This window comes from Apteryx rowi, unplaced genomic scaffold (assembly GCF_003343035.1).
Source record: "Apteryx rowi isolate R43461 unplaced genomic scaffold, aptRow1 scaffold_44, whole genome shotgun sequence".
Classification (NCBI taxonomy): Eukaryota; Metazoa; Chordata; class Aves; order Apterygiformes; family Apterygidae; genus Apteryx; species Apteryx rowi.
In genome coordinates, this window is record NW_020450694.1 from 198,993 (window position 1) to 217,194 (window position 18,202).

At 50.6% G+C, this 18,202-nt stretch overlaps 1 protein-coding gene across 3 annotated transcripts in view; it reads right to left on the bottom strand.

The window, feature by feature from the left end:
* Positions 1-261: 261 nt before the first annotated feature.
* The window catches only part of SDC4 (syndecan 4), a 24,957-nt gene continuing 7,016 nt past the window's right edge, over positions 262-18,202 (bottom strand). For 2 of the 3 annotated variants that reach the window (XM_026076816.1, XM_026076815.1), the window contains exons 2-5: positions 2,989-3,130; positions 1,999-2,051; positions 1,569-1,752; positions 262-667 (exon numbers count right to left, since the gene is read on the bottom strand). In XM_026076816.1, the coding sequence (XP_025932601.1) occupies positions 516-667; positions 1,569-1,752; positions 1,999-2,051; positions 2,989-3,112 (513 nt within the window). In that variant the 5' untranslated portion in view covers positions 3,113-3,130 and the 3' untranslated portion in view covers positions 262-515. Of the gene's footprint in view, positions 668-1,568; positions 1,753-1,998; positions 2,052-2,988; positions 3,131-10,164; positions 10,361-18,202 lie in introns of those variants that run through there. The other variant, XM_026076817.1, reaches the window with a different exon arrangement.

An 18,202-nucleotide genomic window follows, 5' to 3' on the forward strand; every position in this document is an offset into this window, starting at 1 on the left:
TCAGGGATTTTGAGCCCTAAGGGCCCTATACTCCCTGATAGGGCAACATTATCTGTAGTGTAAGAGATTCATAAATAGTTCTCCACAAAAATGCTTCACATCAACAGCCTGCTGCAAGACGTCTATTAGCAAGGTTTATAAAACAAAAAGCCATCTTCTATAGAAGAAGCCAATCTGAGCACTGCATACTGGATGCAAACACATGGTGTTTGCTTCCATACAGTCTGTTTTGTGTTTATATACCCTCTACCAAACCAAGCAGAAAATTTGGCATTTTTATTATTTTTACACTAGCTTTAGAAAAAATACACTGKTTTTTTTTTCAGACTCTTTGTATTTCATTGGGCCCTTGATAGCTGAGCAGGATGGGAAGGGTCATGTAGAAAGTTTTTTCTCCTCAAAGTTGCTTTGAAATTCAATCCAAAAAGAACATTTGTTCAGCATGTCTCATCTGAGGGCACACTGCTTCCATACAGTCTGTTTGTCTCTTGATGGGCACAAGGTGCTGTTGAGCTTTAAGCATAGAATTCATTTGTAGGGGCTTTCTTGTAGATTGGTTTCTTCCCAAGATCGTAACTGCCTTCATCCTTTTTCTTCATACGATAGACTAAGAGGAGGATCAGGAAGACAGCGAACAGGAGGCCCACCGCCCCTCCTGCAATGAGAGCTGCGAAAAAGAGCACGGATTAAGTATCAACTCCAGGAAAACGATTTGAACCCTTTGTTAACCAGCTGTGCAAGCACACTGTGGGGACTCTATGCTCCAATTAAACAGCAATATCTCCCCCAAAGCAAAAAAAAAAAAACCTCTTCTCCTCATACACTGAGATGGCCACAACGCTTGGATCAAGTTTATCTTTTGCTGTGACACCTATACATTGCACTAAATTGGCTTTTCTTTTCTAGCTGGCTTCAAAAGCCACTCTTCCAGTCAGTCATCCAGTTGCAAGAATGGCTGCGCATTGGCAAAACGGCTGAGGTTTGCACTAGGAACATTAGACTAAGCACTTGATGAAGTTTCCATTGGGAAAGATCTGTCCCAAGTGCTGAGGGGTAGCCAGTCACTTGGTTTTGCTCTACACAGAGCTACTTAGATTCATGTCAGTTGACAAGGTGCTCAAACCCTTATAGGAGTCATTTGTTTCCTGGCAAGCAAGGTGCTTGCTCGGAAAAGGCAAGACTTGGGCAGCAGGAAAAGGAAAAATGCCTGTATTTGATTTAAAAGTTCATGATGTCATTGACTTGTGGCTAGATAAGTCTCCAGTTGAGGTAGGCTAGGTGCAGAGCAGCACAGGAGCTGTCACAGGACTTGCTTAAGCCAACAGCCAGATGGCCGGCTCAAAAACAAGTTGATCCCTCACCCCACCAATTCAAGCAGCGTGCTTCTTTGCCATTTAAGGACCGGAAGGTAGAAGTGACCCTGCTACAGGCAGTCACAGAGGTAATGCATCTCACTCCCCTTGTCAGAAGGAAACTGGCCCCCAAAGAAAGAGAGAAGAATACAAGCCCTTTTGATTTACAGCATTAACTATTTATCACTAGAGTTCAAGGACAAGGTGGAGTATTACCTGTAAGCACTTCTGTTCTTTCAAAGATGCTGCTGTTGGCTGTGCTTGCCATGGAGATCTTGTTGGACAGGTTCTCTTCGACAGCTGAGGCTTTGTCTGGAATAATTTCATTGTCCACCATCGTGTTTTTGTTCTCACCTTCTATCTTTCTCTCCGTATCTCCAGGGATATAGTTGTCAGCTATCTAAAGAGTATAGACAAGCCACACCCGTCAGTAAGCAGCACCCAGCCTACCTACAATTGAAAGCAGGAGGGTGTGCAGGGGAAAGAAAGTTTGCTTAGTGCATTATGAGTACACTGTTCTTGCACACATAGATAGTGCAGGCTTCATCTTGAAGCCACGTCTTGCAGGGAGAAGGCTATTCAGAAAGCTTCAAAGACAGGTCAGGGTGGCTATGCGCTGTTTAAGAAAGGCAAAGGCAATACCTACCACAGGACTATCCATGGTGGTTGAAGACATGGCATCTTCAGAGTCTGTGTAGTCTGCAGAGAGGAAAAAAAAAAAAAAGAGGACAATTTCCCTTTAATTACAGGCCATCCTTCCAGAACTCTGATGCTTCCAGCAATACCAGCACCTGCAATCAAACTAGGACTCTTGTTCTATCCTGACTACAGTTCCCCGTTATCTACTAGTACTTTCACCACTTAATGACTTCGATTGCACAAGACCACGAGATGTAATCTCAAGACCAACAATTCTTCCATGGGAGAGATATTCAGCCATATCCATTGGCCCCTGCTGCAGATTATCAGGAGCTGCTCTGCAAAGCAGGTCTGGTATAGCATGCTAAGCTAATGTCAGTGGAGGGCAATGCTCCTACCACCCATCCCTGAAGGCTGGTTTGCTAACCCTCTAGCTACCAGATCTGCCCGAACATGCCAGGTACTAATTTCAGCACTTCTTTTCCTTTAGAGGACAAATCTTCACATAAAGGGGACATGGAACTGCTGAAACAGGTTTGGGCAGGGAGCTTTGCACGTCACAGAGTTCACTTGAACATCAGTTAGTCCTTTGCCTTATTTGGCCTCAGCTACAACACTAACTTTAAGACTTTTAACACTGCCTCAAGTTTAGAACTTATTTTTTTCAAGTCTCTCAGAAGTTTTTTGGAGTTCAACAGGAAAAAGATCCAGCCAGTGCAATGCCTTTTCACTTGCATTAAAATGATGAGTAAGATGCAGTAAGATGAGCTTGGCTTGACTCCATCTGTCCTCACTGAGTGATTCAACATCATGGTACAACCACTCTCACTGTTCTCCTCTGCAAGTGCCTAGGATCTACATGGCTTCCTCACCTTCGCCTGACACACTGTAGTTCCCATTGGAGCTCTGGCTGTGCCCTTAATCCATCATTCGTAACTGCTGGCGCTGGGAAGTTTTGTGCAGCACGAACTGAGGGAGAGCCATTTTCCCCCCTTACCTCCAGAACCAGATGCCTCGTATCCATCCAACCCATCAGAAGTTAAGTGAGGCTTGAATTCACCAATGTCTTCATCATCTGGCAAGTCTCCAGAGGCAGGGTAGTCAAACCATCTGGCATCCATGGTCTCAGTTTCCCTCACCTGAAAATGTGGGGGAGAAGTGTTAACAAGCAACTACTCAAGACAGTTTCACAAAAGGTCAGGAGTTCAGACACTGTGCTGAGCACATCATTCTCAACACGAGAACATTAAATGCTGAATTTCCCCTCTGCCTAGAGCATTATCTTCATTGGCCTGGAAATAGCTGAATTCCCCTAAAATTTCTCAGAACAGAAACGGGATCCTGTCCGGGAAGGGAATTTCCTGAGGGCAGCAGATTCAAGCGGTTCACTTCAGCAATCATGGGGTGAAACCATCACAACAGGATCTTGGTCAGGAGTTTGTAGCAAAAGCCTTTGGAAGAGCAACACCTACAGACTGTCATAAAGGCGGATTTGGAAGGACTTGCTATACCCAGAGAATGAGCCTGTCACTTATAGCAGGAAAGATCAGATTATTGCATAGCACTGGAACTTCAGGTCAAGGCAATTTGTTGCTTCCTGTACTGAGAACAAACCTACTTTATCACCCAAGGGTTAAAAACCAGTCTGTCAGTTCAACTGAATTGCACTGCAATATAGTATGACGTTCAAGAACATTTGCTATCAGTATTGATTTGCCTGAAGGAAGAACTTCCCCTGCTTCACCTCCTGAAACTCATGTAAACAAACAAGTCTGTAGCTTGAAAATGAAGTCCATGATACTGGGGTCAGACGCACGTTAGCAAAACAGCAGCACAGGAAAGGCACTCTGCTGAGCTCGCAAAGAAGCAAGGCCAGAAGAGCCAGCTGTTTTGCCATGATGGCAATTTATTCACCAGAACTCATTTGCACTTGGGCCTTTGAGGAGCCACAGGACCACACCTCCTGCCCTTACCAAGATTATGCAACACCCCACAACCATTTCTCCAAACCCTGTAACCCTCAGGCCAGCCCTCGTGAGGGTACCACAGATCTGAGCTCACAGGTTGCCCAACACAAACCCACAGATTCCAGTAGCTCTGGCTACTTCTAATTCCAGAGCCATGAAGTCATCTGCTTGGTAGGGGACTTAACCCCTTCCCTAAGGCCAGACATGCAATGCAGACAGATGGGTCCTACTGCCAGGGGCTGGGCTAGGTTTCCAAATTCTTCCATGCTGTCCCCAGAACTGCTCCATCCACCCTGGAAATACTGGGAATGCAGACCTGTTTTTTCTCCCCCCATTTCCTGGCCCTTTGATTTAAGTCCTGAAGGTTTATCTACCTATCAAATTGTTCTTAAACAGGCACAAGAGAACACATACCTTTATTCCACAGCTCTGTTCGTATAGGAGCACTCTCAGCTGTGCAGGTTAACCATGAAAGTAATTACTATTTTACCAGGGTGGAAGAGCACGGTGTTGTAGAGACAATTAAAACCGGGACTGGCCATCTCAGCCCTGATGCCTGCTGCTTTATCGGAGTACGAGGTGATGCGGGGCAGCTCCAAAGGCTCAGAGCAGTTTTGCTGCTAGCCCGGTCAGGCGTGGCCCGTTGTACAGCCCAGCAGTGAGACAGGCTGATGAATTATATCAGCTATTGATCTTCCAAGTGATAGCTAGCAATCAGCCACAAGCCGTGTGTGTCAGCCTCCTCCTCCCACGGTCCCAGCCCTGCTTCTAGTCTAGATTTCCCTACCTATTAGGATACTGGTTTTGCCACAAACAAGTGCCTTGTGGCCAGAGCAAGATGCTTCTCCTTATATCCCAGATTTTGCATAAGGAACAGTGGCTACTGCATGTGCTTTTCATTAGTTTATTCAGGCATCTTTGGTTTCCCCAGCAACTCTGCTGGAGGACAACAAAATGAATAGCCTAGAGGGCATGAAGAGCTGAGGCCAGCTCTCCTTCTAGACCCTGTGTCTCCACTCTGCCCGAATCTGGCACTAGGTGATGGGAAGAGGGTTGGGGAGGAAGGACAGCTGGAAAGAAACCCCCTCCCAGCCTGGAACTAGGCATTCCTAACATTACGGATCACTTGCTCCAAGGCAAATTCATCTCAAGACATCTGAAGCCCAGCCAAAACCAAACATGCAACAGAAACTGCTGCCAGAATGCAGTTGCTGTTCCCATTACTGCTTGTGGCTGTTTCATCAAGGAGCAGGAGGAGACCGATTCCAGTTTGCCACAGGCCACGCTCCAGCAGCCCTGCTTCACCAAGCTAGGACGCTGTGGGGCCAGGGACCATGTCCGCAGCAGATCTGTATAGTCAGGCTGCTGTGCCAGGGCAGAAAAATGCTGGCAAGAGTGCTGTGCTCAGCCGCACCCCTGCGCCAGCTCACTCCGCACTTTGCTATGAATCATGGCCAGCTAATGTCCTAAGGAGGGAGGCTCAAGAAAACCCGCATTTAGGCCACCAAGTGGCTGGACAGCAGGCTGGCCTTATCGGATCAGCCCAGGCATGAGCAAAACCATGGCAGACAGCCACGATGATTACTACATACTGTGGAATGCACCAGGTTTGGCTATCAGAAAGCCCTATTTAAATCAGGACAGACAATGTTTACAAGCCAGGGGACATAACAAGGAAATTACTGACTCACAACCATAAATAAGATTATATGGGAGCGTTCCCTGAACTCACTCTTCATCATTCTCTTGAGCAAAGACGGGGGAGTTCCTAGAAGCCACGGGAGCTTCTCAAACTGTACAGAATGTTTTTCTTGTGGGCAGTGAGCCTCATTTTACCAATTTATTCAGCAGCTTCTCCCTGAATCACAGGGAAGCTAGAGGGCTGCTGGGCATCTCAGCATTTATCCTCTAGTTTTTGAGACATGACCTCCTAGGGAGCAAGCTCCCCCTGGGAGCTGGGGGCAAAGGCAGCGGTGGAGCACTCTGCCCAGGAAGAGTTAACACCGGAGGGCCGGCATCCGGCGGGCAGCTCTGGAGCAGACACATTCCTCGCATACACACCTGCGAGAAGGTACACGGGCAGTTCAGAGACAAAGCAAAGGCTCAAGGCTTGCTAAGCACCACATAAAAAGCTTCCCAGAGAATTGCTCAGAAACAGCATCCCTTTCCAAGGGGGAAGATCCACTCTCCCCCACAACCCAGGTCCGCAGGATCCCTTGAAAGGCCCATGGAAGGGTGCCCACGCTTCCTCTCAGCTGGCGGGCTGTGGCCACAAGGAAAGAGCCAAGAGGCTGCAGCAGAACAACATTCAGCTCTTGCCAAGTCATCTTTGGCCACATTCAGCTTAACACCTTCGGCAACTGCCAGCTGGAGAAGGGCATCAGCACTGCTCGGAGCCTGTTTTCTACCACCTGTTAGCCCAGGGCTGGAGCCAGGCCAGGAACTTGCTGGGGAGAGCTGGACCGGACGGCTGCGCAGCCCCACCTTGCCCCGGCAGCTGAAGTCGAGCCCTACTATTAATACGCTCCTCTCCAGGAGCGGTCTTCACAGAAATCTGCCATTTCTGCAGAAGTCTAGTTCCAGGATTTCTTCCTAATGTTAAGCAGATTTTATCCCCAGTAAGCACCAAGGGGGATTAACCAACATGCTAGGGGACAGAGCAGGAGCTTTTCCTGCCTGCCAGCAGCAAAAAATAAAAGCTCATTCCCTGCCAGGCAGCGAGCACATCAGGCACATGAGCACTAAGCGTCATTCCCGGAAAAGCTGGGCACAGAAGTCTCAAGTTTGAGCCCGAGAGAGGCTGCGCTACTGCATGAAGTCAGACGTGGTTTGCTCTGCTCCTGCAGCACTTCTGTAGTGACTGCACAGAAATCACCCCCCTCGCACTCCAGCCACGAGCTTGCAGGGCTGCCGGGCTCAATCCCTAGCCTGCCCCACTCCACCTCATGTTCCTGGACCTTTCCTCACAGGCAGCTCACCACCATCCTCTTCTCGAAGCAGGGACATTTACTGTGGCACTAAGCAAAATCTGTCCAGTGTGAATTTCCCCAGACGCTGGCTAGTTCTGGGAAGTAGTAAATCCAGGCAGCTCACTGCCCCAGCCCACATATCTTCACCAAAAATAAAAATAAATAAAAATAAAAATAAAAAAGATGTTTTGGGGAAGGGACAGAGTTTTCCAGACATGGAATTGGCTTCTAGGGCTGGCCACTGTCTCTGATCAAACACACCAGTGTTTGAGTTCATTAAATGCTTCTTTCTTCAAAGAAGCAAGCTGATAGCAAGCAAGCTGCAAAGGGAGTCGGGTCTGCGGGGCCTCGGGCAGCCGAAGCGCAGGGAGCCCTTTATCTAGTTTACAACTCTGTAATGGAGACCAAGCGCTCGCTTCAGTGTCTCCCTTCCCAGCACTGTGTACACAAGTCTGGGAGTAAACAGGAGCAAGGTGAAAGTCAACCTTTCCCAGACAAAAGAGCACGGAGCGGGGCCAAGCTGGGAGGTGGCAGAAGGGGAAGAAGTGGCAGAAGTGCAGGCCTGTTAACTCCTTGCAGCCTGCAGGGACAGGCAAACGCTTTTGCCAGGTGCTCTGTACTAAAGGACAGTTGGACTGATCGTTTTTGTTTCACTTCACCCTACCAGGGTTTAAGAACAGGATCTCAGGCTACCAAATAAATTCATGACACGAACCTCAGGTGTACTGAGGAACGCTCTACAATCAGGACTAGGTCTCTAGCCAAGGAGATCCACAGAAAATGCCCTGTGTTGAAAGGAGATGACCACACAAAAACAGGCACGGGGGYGTGCGCACTGTCTGCTAAGGGTGTGCAGACAGAGCTTTTCCCCATCCCCGTCCATAAGGAGTTTACTGGACACCGGGGTGTGATTCGGCCAGTTTGGTGCTCGCATGCAGCCATCAGGACTACGCTGGGTACTGGTCTGGGTGCTCRTTTGAGCCGTGTTCAGAACGGGCCAAGCTGGAACGATATTACACAGAGCATCCTTCCCAGACCTGTGGTGCAGCAGGCAGGTGCCACCTCACGTCCCTGCACCACCCTGCGCACCCGGACCAACCTGAGAAGAAYGGGCTCCTGGACAGCGCAAGCGGCTGCCTGCGCGGCTCAGCCCCGGAGCGCTCCCACAAGCCGCCCCGCCTCACGGAGCAAGGAGCGCCGAGTTCAGCTTTCCAACGCGGGGATGCGACGCGCAGCAGGAGGGCAAACACGGCCCCCTCCGCAGGGCTCTTCACGCAAGCTCCCTGCCCGCCTCAGGGCTGACATTTTGCTGCTGGACCCAAGCGGCCAGAGCACCCCAACGCCCACCCGACTGCTGAATTCGCACTGGGGGAGTCCCACTGTAACGCCCGTGGGGCCGGCCAAGGCTTGACACGCCAAACGAACCCCTAGGCGTCAATTATAAGAGAACTAGGTGCCATCGCACACGCTGAGAGAAGTTCGGCTAAGAAGAGAAACGCTGTAAAGCAGCAGGCCTGGGACAGGGGATTTCCATACAGTTCTCACTCCGAGCTCTTACAGGAGCACACAAACCAGAAAGGTTTTCAAGCTTACGCAAAGCATGCAAGGGGGCAGGAATTAAGAGTAGAGCTCACCCTCTCTAAGCACAGGCATAGTCAAGGCGGCCGTTCAAAACGAGCAAAGCCTAGGAAGCAGGTAACACTGGAAACGGTGGCTCGGACCGGAGCCACGCAGCTCAGTAAAGCTCCTCTCCAAGGGAGGGGGGCGCGCAGCCAGATAACAGGCAAAGACAGCTCTATCTTCCCATCTCAATAAGCATTAAAAGTAAAGTTATTAGAAGTGACATGAGCTTCCAGCAGCAGCAACTCCTGCCAGGTTAGCAAGGGAAGGGACTATTCTTCCCCTCAGAAACAACCCTTCACTCCCTTCCCTCCGCTCCCTCCACGTTCCAGCTCAGAGCAGGGGGCAAACGTCACTTTTGTCCTCAGAGCAAAGCAAATACCATTATTTCAGTCCAGGTCACACCTAATTCCTTCACACATCAGCCACAGTTAACAAATCCACTGGTGCCAACTCCTTGCGCCCATGTTTTGAGGGGTACCGGTTTACCTCTAGTTCCTGGTCAATCCGTCCCACAATTCGCAGCACACGTGGCCTGCAGTGGCTTGCGTGCCAAAGGAGAGAGGTTAATCAGCTTGCAGGCACGCATGTGTGCTTTGCCGCACGACAGGCTCGTCCCGAGGCTTCCAGACACGGGGAAATGCTACCGCGCCTTTGCTCCACAATGCTTTTCACGAGGTCCTGGAGCAGGACGGCAGGCACAGCGGCCTTTGGGCAAAGGCAGCCTTGCTGCCTACAGGTGCACTCTCATCACAATGAGCTGTCAAGACAAATCCACCACGTCCGAGGACTAAGGGGAAGTTAAAGACAGAAGCACAGACCAGGGCTTGCAAGCAGCTCCTGGCTGGCAGCGGTCGGGACTGGCCCTGCATCTCCAGCACCCCAGGACAAGTCATTGCACAACACCTTTTGCATTTGTGCCTTGTATTAAATAAGAAAGCATTGCCTGGTAATACAGGCAAGGAGTCAGGCCTTGTTTAATAAGGCAGGGCGAGAGGAACATGCAGGCTGACAAACTGCGCAGCTGGTGACAGTGTCACTCACTCAAGGTCATTTAAGAGAAGCATCCCCAGAAACCCTGTCCAAGCAGGTATCTGTCTCCCTGCAGCCACACAACCAGTCTTGTGTGCTCAAGTTCAGCAGATCACGTGCTCACACCGGATTCACACCAGCTCCTCAGGGGCCGGTAGGGTAACACACGTCCGGCACCAACGCAAAGGCTCAGCCTCCGTTACTCCGCCACCCCCGTGCTCCTGCTGCAATTCTTTAAGCGCCGTCACAGCAAACGGCTCCCCTGGGGCTCACATGGCAGCGGAGCCATGATCCCCGCGACGACAACACCGTAATCCGGGGCTCCGGAGACGGAGCTGCTATGCCGGGTGCCTCCCTCGCGGCAGGGACGGATTCGCCCGGGCTCTGCGAGCGCCGGGGAGCTGGCTCCAAATAGGCTTCCGGGCACTTGTGCGCTAGAGTCAAACTCCAGCTAGCTTTTAGCTGGCGTGCGCGTGCTTACAGGCTCTCTTCAGGCCACGCTGCACACTGGTGCCTTTCAGGCCCTGCCGCAGAAGCAAACAGGAGGAAGACGGATAGATTACAGAGGAACGAACTCGTGTTTACCTGCTCTTGCCCGATTACCAACCAGGAGCAAAGCCATAAAGATCAAGCCCTCTGCCAGCCAGGCACATGCTGGGATCTGTTTACAGCAGTGGTGGCAAAATAGCCGCTCTAAATCCTCAGTGCCCAGCTCCAGAGACCTCCAGAGCCACACGCCGCGGTGAGTGGGCAGGAGAGGACCTCTCCCCCCTCCAGGCAGGCCAGCTAGCGCTCAGCAGGCAGTTGCAGATGGCTGCGTGTCAATCACTTGCCCTGAAGCAAGCAAAGATAAGGGTTTGGAAGAACACTGAAGGAGGGGAAAGCAGGCTCTCATGTGACTTGAGTAGGAAAACAACTGTGACAGAGCCACTTCCATCTCCTGAAAGGCTCTTCTAGTCCTGCGCAGGAATTCGTACCTGGTTCACGAAGAGATTTCAATACCAGTTACAAACCCAGTCAGAGCTATTTCGTTTCCTTCGCTACCTAGGGCTGAATTCAGAGGCAGAACAAATCTGTTGTGCCAGGATCCAACCAAGGTTAAAAAGGGGATTCAGTTTTTAGACTCATGACTCACTCCGAGGTGCCCTGCTCTAAGCTAAGGGGCTCCCATCATATCCCTGCCTGAGGGAAAAAGGGATATCGAGGCCCCAGCAAGGCAGCTTTTCATCAAGGATGACTTCTCATGCTGATACCTCAGGCTTGGGATATTTATTATATCATGTTTCCCCCTCACCCCTGGGAGAGGTCTGCCCTTGCTGCCCTTTCCTGGAATACAGCTACACCCCAGTATTTCCCCCGACACGCACACTAGCAGAATTTCTACTTGGCAAGAAACGCGTGACATGCATTTTTGGAATCTTTAGTCTCCTTCATGCCAGAGCGTTAGCAAGATTAGGGCAGGCAGACAGCCGACTTCAAAGGCAGCTCGAGCAGGAGCGCGGTGCCTTTCCTAGCCGCTCACCATGCAGCTAATCTCAGCTTGTTTGTACAGTCAAGATTCCCAATACTGCACCTTACAAGTGCTCCCATTCCCACAATCCATTTTAATCTAATCAGAAGTAGTAGCCCAGAGATTTAGGCTTAGCCCATGCTCTTAAGTTCTGCCAGCACAGTTATGCCGTTTAGAGCTTTGCTCCGCTGGCAAAGCTACCAGCAAGCCCTGGGGCAGAGGAAGCTATCAGCAGGAAAGCACTCAAGATGGAATAGCTGTGCCACTCCACTATCAAGCACTACCCGTGTAAGCATTTATCTGAACAAACATTTCAACGGCGGGGTCTTCCTAGTTAGCTACAGCAGCAGAGGCTAAACTTCTTTAATATATAAAAAATAAAATAAAATAAAAAAAAAGAGAGAGAGAGAGAGAGATTCCTGACTTTTGCAGAGGCTGCCTTGGCTTAGGCCCAGAAAGCAGACACCAGTCTGCACTACTCCAGATAGAGCAGCTGTATTACGGGAGATCTGTCTGCTCCCAGGAGCTTCTCCTCTCTTCAAGAGCTCCCGATTCCAGGCCCTGATTTTTCCCCCCCGGAGAAAGGGGTAGGCAACTGGCAGCAGTTTTCCAGCACTCCCTGTCCACTTTACTCCTTGCTTGGCTCTGGAAATCCCGCGCTCAGCTGGCCAAGCAAGTCATTTAGTAACCAACATGCAGTACCAGCTCCTCGTACTCAGCCTCAGGAAATTTAGAATTAGCGCCAAGAACAGCCCTCACATAAACAGTCTCCTGCAAGATCCTGGCTCCAGAGCCTGCTCCGGTGCACGCTGCGGATCTGCAATAAATATTTATCTCACTGGGGAACAGAGTCTTCCAAGCAAAAGCTTGACATCAGGAAGGGCCATGTTTCCAGTCAGAGAAGAGGGGGAGAGACAGCTAGGAACTTCCATGTTTTTAAGGGGGACACCAGCCCCCAGATGAAGCCTCTGCCCCCTTCCCAGCACCACGCCGGCCGGGATCGGCCCTCCACCAGTTCAGCGCAGCAGCGTCCCGTCTCGCCAGGYGCACTCCTTCCAGCCGCCCTCCCCTCCGAGCGGGCACCTCGCCCTCAGCAGCGGCCAAAATCCTGGCACCCGTCGAGATTTCTGGCCAACTGGGGGATCCGGGCTATTGCGCTGCAAGTCCAAGGCAGGCGCTTTTACGGCGCCGTAATGAATGCATGTTAACACTTCTTTTTATTGCTATAGTTTTACTGTAATGGCAGCTAAAGGGCAGGCGGCAGCGTTGGCCTCCCAGCAAGGTAAACAAGGCAAGGCCACGGCTTTGTCTTCGGGGTTTTACAGCAGACAGCTAGCGCGGTTTTAGTTATACAGTGGGCGAGACACCTTTTCCCCCTCAGCAGTTAAGACAGAGCCAGAAAAACATCAGAGGGCAGAAAGGCTTCCCAAGGAAGGCTCTGTTTTCACCGAGCAAATGCAGTTTGTTTAAGCAAGAAGAAACCTTGTTTTTGCTASATGAGACTGGCTGTTTGGGTAACAGTATTATGGGCCCAGCAGTCTCCTTCCCAGCCCAAGGAGCGTCTCACCCAGATTTTAATTAGCCGCTTTGATTTTTAAGTTATTCCACTAATTTGTCTAACAAGAACCACTCAGTGTTTTATAAGCGGAGTCTCAGCCTAAAGGGTAAAACCGACGAGAGGCTGMGCTCTGCGTTTCCAGCAAAAATAAGACTTTTACAAGAAGTGCCAGGCAGCCTTTAGAAATTGAGAGGGACAGAGCTATTTCTTGTGTGCTTCCCCCTCCTACGCTGACATTTTGTCTAAATTCAGGACTAAGTATTTAACCTCATCCTTGAGACTTTCCATCAGTTTGGCTTGCTTTGAGTGTTCTCAGTCACTTTAGATGATACCGCTTCTTTCTTCTTTCCCCCATGCAACTCATTTCCAGCTGCATCAGCCTGAAGAACACAGCAAACGTAGCTGCTGAAGCAAGTTAGTTGCTGCTCCAGACAAGGCCATTTTCTGATCTATTTTTGCCAACGCCAGCTCAGCTACTGGTAGCAATAAGATGTCAGAAACCAATAGCTTTTCACCCACCAAGTCTTATAGCCCCAGTCCAAGGCAGATTAGACGAGAGGCAGCAGTTAAGATATTTGGCTCTACTGAGGACAGCACAGACCATCTGCCAAGCAGCACCAGTGCTGCGTTCACCCTGTTCCTTCCCCCTTGTGAATGGTGTCAAGGAAGTTTGAGTCACTGCAGAGCCCTTACTCAGATGGTGACAACTCCTACAGAAGCGCAGGGAGCTGCTGAGCCGCGCGGCTGCCAGAAACCTTGAGTCAGAGCACAACGGGGAAGAAGCGGAGATGACGGYGACGCACCGGAGACCTGAGCAGGGGCAGCAGCGTTCACCGGACAGCCGTTCAGCAGGACGCAGGCACCCGCGCAGGGCCAAAGAAAACTAGAAGGCTGAACTAGTCCAAGAGCGCAGCCTTAACCATTGGTTAATATAGGACCTTTTATAGCCTCTTGGTGCAGTAGCTTATTACGAGTTAAACTCTTCAACTAGGCTGCCCTGTCTATTCAGAGCCACCAAGCCCAGTCTCATCACAACAGTCTCATTCTAGCGCAAATCATTTGAATCCTTAATCTAAAGGGTTTGCATTCCACCGCGTCTCAGACAAACAGCCACACATGCTCCGACAGCAGCCCGGAGGTCAGGCATACACGCGGCTTGTCCACACCACTTCTGTAGCGCTTTAACTACATCAGCTTCCAGTTTGAGGCTGCAAAAGCAGCACAGCCCTTCTGTTGTTTGGGCATAAAGGAACAAGCTGTACTGCGCGGAGAGGGGAAGTGTGCAGCTGTAAGGATCTGGGAGCAGTCTGGAGAGCATAAATGTTAACTCAAGAGCAAAGAAGTGTTTTGAAGGATGCTCCATTTTGTCTAGCAGAAGTGATAGCAGGGGAATGCTGAGGCACGAGCGAGCCACAATAACTTAATCAAGTAATCTTTGAGTCAACTTCAGAGAAGTCACTTATTCTGCAGGCATTAGAATCACAGGATCGTGCTTCCTTTATAGGGAGAGTCATTATCCAGATACCAAACTAAAAAAAGAGTCCAGATGGTGCTTTTGAAGACAGCAAAGCCCAGCAATTCTCCCATTTGAGGGAGAACAACTTAATACGCCCAAAATGTGACACAACCTATTGAGAACTTACAGCCAGCCAAGTGGATTCAAGTGGTCAGCACATTTTCAACAGAGTATTCGCCAGCAACAGGAGTCTGAAGTATAAAGGGGAAGGAAAAATAAATGCAAGAATTGTGCTGAAGTTTACACCCTGAGCAGCCAGCCAGACTCCTGCTCTGTGGCTGTGAAAGTCAAGGGAGCAGCCCTCAGCTTTGCGGTGGAAGTAGGACACAAACCTATCAAGAAGGCAGTCAGCCACTACAGAATACCCAGGCAAGGTCACATCAGGCTCCACTTCAAGCATTTGGAGAGGAGCAGTGAACGGTCTCCCCACCCCAACTGTTCAGACAGCCCAAGGCAATAGTAAAGCCATTAACACAGGTTGGAGGGGAGGAGGAAAAAAGGTAAACAGAAAACAAACAAACAAACAACTTTTCCACAGCTGTTGGGCTGGGTACAGGTCTTTGCAGGACCTGGACGTGCCAGAGCCTTGGGACACAACAGCAGGAGGGGCAGGAAAGAATGTGGTCATGTTGGAAGAACAAACTTTTAACAGCCTAGAGTGAACAAGTCTGGTATCAAGAGTCTGAAAAATACCAAGTTTAGCTCCGATTTCCCTTCTACATAAGCCATTCAGTGCACTCTGAGCCACACGAAAGTGCTCTCCAGCATGGGAGCYGAGAGCTGAGCATCAGCGGAGGTTCCCTGACAGTGCCCAAAGCACGGCGCAGGGGGCAACCACTTCACCAGCGGGGGCACTTCGCTTTCTAGAGTGCCCAAAGTGCTGGGCTGCACCTTTGAACTCCCACCCCACGGRCTGCACATGCAGTTCAACCCGTTACAAGGGGCTAGACAGGCTCTTTCTTTCCACACGTTACGGGGGTTTCACCCCTGACYGCCAGCTCTGGACTCGGCTATCAAGCCACGGGCTCCTTCCCCCTCTTTTAGGGCTAAGCRACATTGCAACAGTTCGTTTTTCTGTGTTTTTAGGGAGGCCCAAGCAAAAGCTAGGATTTGTTCTGCATGTTCAGCTGCCCCGTGGGCTTGCCAAGCCAGAAGGTAAAATAAAGTAAAACATGCAGATAGCAATGTCTTGATTTGACTGGGAGGGACAGATGAGAAACTGGGCAAAGAGCAGAAAGAACAGGCCTCGGGGATCAATGGCAGTAGGACAAGCCAAACCGGTTTTAACATTAATAATGCTGCACTACTTTCCAAACACAGCTATCATCAACAAGACACCAGCTTTGCCAATCACGAGGCCTCCAAGCACAATTGCTTCAAACCAACACATGCAGAGCCCACAAACAGCACTAAGCCGCCCCCCTCGCCCTGATCAATCCTCAGCCAGCAACTTCTGGGGTGGATTTCTGCTCGCCTCCACTGCTGGGATGCAGAAGGGTGATACAATGCTGCATGGAGACTTTCTGCGCTGACTTCGAGGCACAAAAGCAGGACTGCTGTGTCAAACCTGCAGCACCCGTGCCCATAACAACACTGCTAAGATCCTGCTGAGCTCAGGCCAGTCACAGCCCCACTGCAGCTGGGACTAACACCAGGAGCAGCCTAAGCTGGCAGCAGGCAGATAAGATATCTGTGCTGTGTGGAAATTCCTCTTGCTTGCCTCCCGCGCTGCCAGAGGCCAACTAGAGGCTGCCAGCACAGGGGTGGCTTGAAGACGCTACTCTGCCCATGCAAGGCAGAGGCAGCAGCACACCTCAGGCATCACCGGCATCAAATCCTCGCTGAACCCCACTGATCCCATGTTTTAGCTGAACTGGTGGCTTTCAGCTCTTCCCCATCTGCAGGTCCCGAAAGCATCTTTCAGAGGCACCATGTACTCGCACAGCGCAAGCAGACGAGAGCCCCTCCTGCACAGCCTTTGCCTCCTAAAGTTCTCCGTCCCAGGACTTCAGGCTTCAGCTTTAGCCTCCCCCCGCCACGCTGCATTAAGATGATGTTCTCGCACCAAGTTACTACGCTGTCGTAACACAACCCACCCACAGGCTAAGCACAAACGTCACACTTCGACACTTCAGTAACACTCCCCACCCTCTTACACATCGAGGATTGCTTCACGTGGAGAAATCCCATCTACACCAGAAAGGCACACAAGGGGGAAAGGAGCCAAGGCATTTTTGTTTGTACAGGCTCGGGGAAACATTCGAGCGCAGAATCACTCTCAAAAGCCATGCTCTTACATAAGCGCAAGAAATACAATCCCCGTCTTGTTAAGAAACAGCTACCTGTCTTCACCCTTCCCGCACAGAAGAACTAAGAGCCCCACGCTGTGCAGCCCTGCACGTTTTGGCAGTGCTACTAAGGAAAAAAAAAAACAAAAAAAAAACAGGCGGAGTGCCAGCCAAGCTCTCCCAATACTGTGTCATCCTCAATCTCCTCCTCAACAGCCTGTAACCCAAACAATCTGTTTGGATAAGGCTTTTCGGTAGTTCAGGATTGCAGCACGAGCATACAGTCCATCTCACTTGGCTTAGCTGATGCTGACAAATAGGCCATACGAGCTCTATATAAGGATTTACAGACCACATCTGTTCAAAATTTGTCGTCTTTGCAGAAATCTGATGCTCGCAGGCCATTCAATTCCCCAGGGACACCAAGTTGCATTTCATACCAAACATGGTCAATGCAACTTCCAGATGCCTTCTGCCCCAAAGGTTTGCCCTGCTAGTTGGGCCAGTTCCTGAACGAGCCATTCACATGCTGAACAGCGGGGATAAAGACACTAGATTAGAGCAAGGTGGATTTGGGCTGGTTGGTCTTAACCGAGAGTAACTGCCCATCCCGACAGATGCTCTCTGTGGAAGAATTTTCCACTACATGGCCAGCAACCCCCCTAAGCCAGGGTCCTTATTAGAGAGCAGCAACAGTGCTGCGCAGCAGAAACCCAGCAGCAGAGCATAAGCACTTCTGATCTGCCAGCCCAGCCTTCAGTCCAGAATGAAGTGATGTGGATGATTAAACCTAGTTCTGAGGTTCTCTGATCTCTTGCAATTATCTTAATCTCAGCAGCCCTTTCAGACTAGGAGAGGAATCTGACCCAGCGGCACCATCAGCAAGACAGGCACACACAACGCAAGAAGGCAGAATCCTGCAATCTCTGCTTCACCAGCAAAAGCTCCACATATGCCCAGCTCGAAGCAGCCAGGCTCTTTCACTTCATTATTGTTAAGGGATTCTTAAACCCTTCCCGGTAACACATCATTTTTCACTCCCCTTTGCAAGTGAGGAAGGTTTAATACACTTAAAGATACAAGGTACCAGCTCAATCAAGTTCAGATAAGACTGTGAAGCATATCCAGAAGCTGAAATGCACTACATGCATCTAACCCATCACAAATTCACAATAAAAAAGGGATTAAAGGACTTAATTCTGTAAGCAGCAGTCGGAGATCAAAGCTGCAATGGAGAACAGTTCATTTCTATCATATTCCCATCTACATTGTACTGCCCTACTCTAATTCCGCCAGGCTCGATACAGAAAAACAAGAAGAGGCTTCCCAGTGTGTAAGGGGTGAAGAAGGCACGTGAGGAGCAGCACAAGATATGGGGGCAGCCAGTTACTGGGCAAGAGGTCTACACGGGGCGCGACRAGGCCAGGACAACACTTCTCTGGCATCTAATAGAGAAAGCGGCGTGAAAGCCAGGAAGGAGGCAGGGGAACCAGAAGAGGGAATGGGAACTTTCTCACTGCCATGTAACCCGTTTTGCGCCCCCTTCCCAGGAAAAGGGCTGGAGCGCGCAAGTGCCCGGGCGCTGCGTCAGMCGCAGCCCGCGGAGGCGAGCGCGGAGGAGCCCGCTCGGGGCGCGCAGCGGTGGGCGCGGGCACCCACGACGCGGGGGTCGGAGCCCTCTGCCAGCGCGCCCCGCCGCAGCGGTAGCCGCCGGCCCCCGGCGAGCGGAGCCTGCCCGAGCGGCTGCCCTT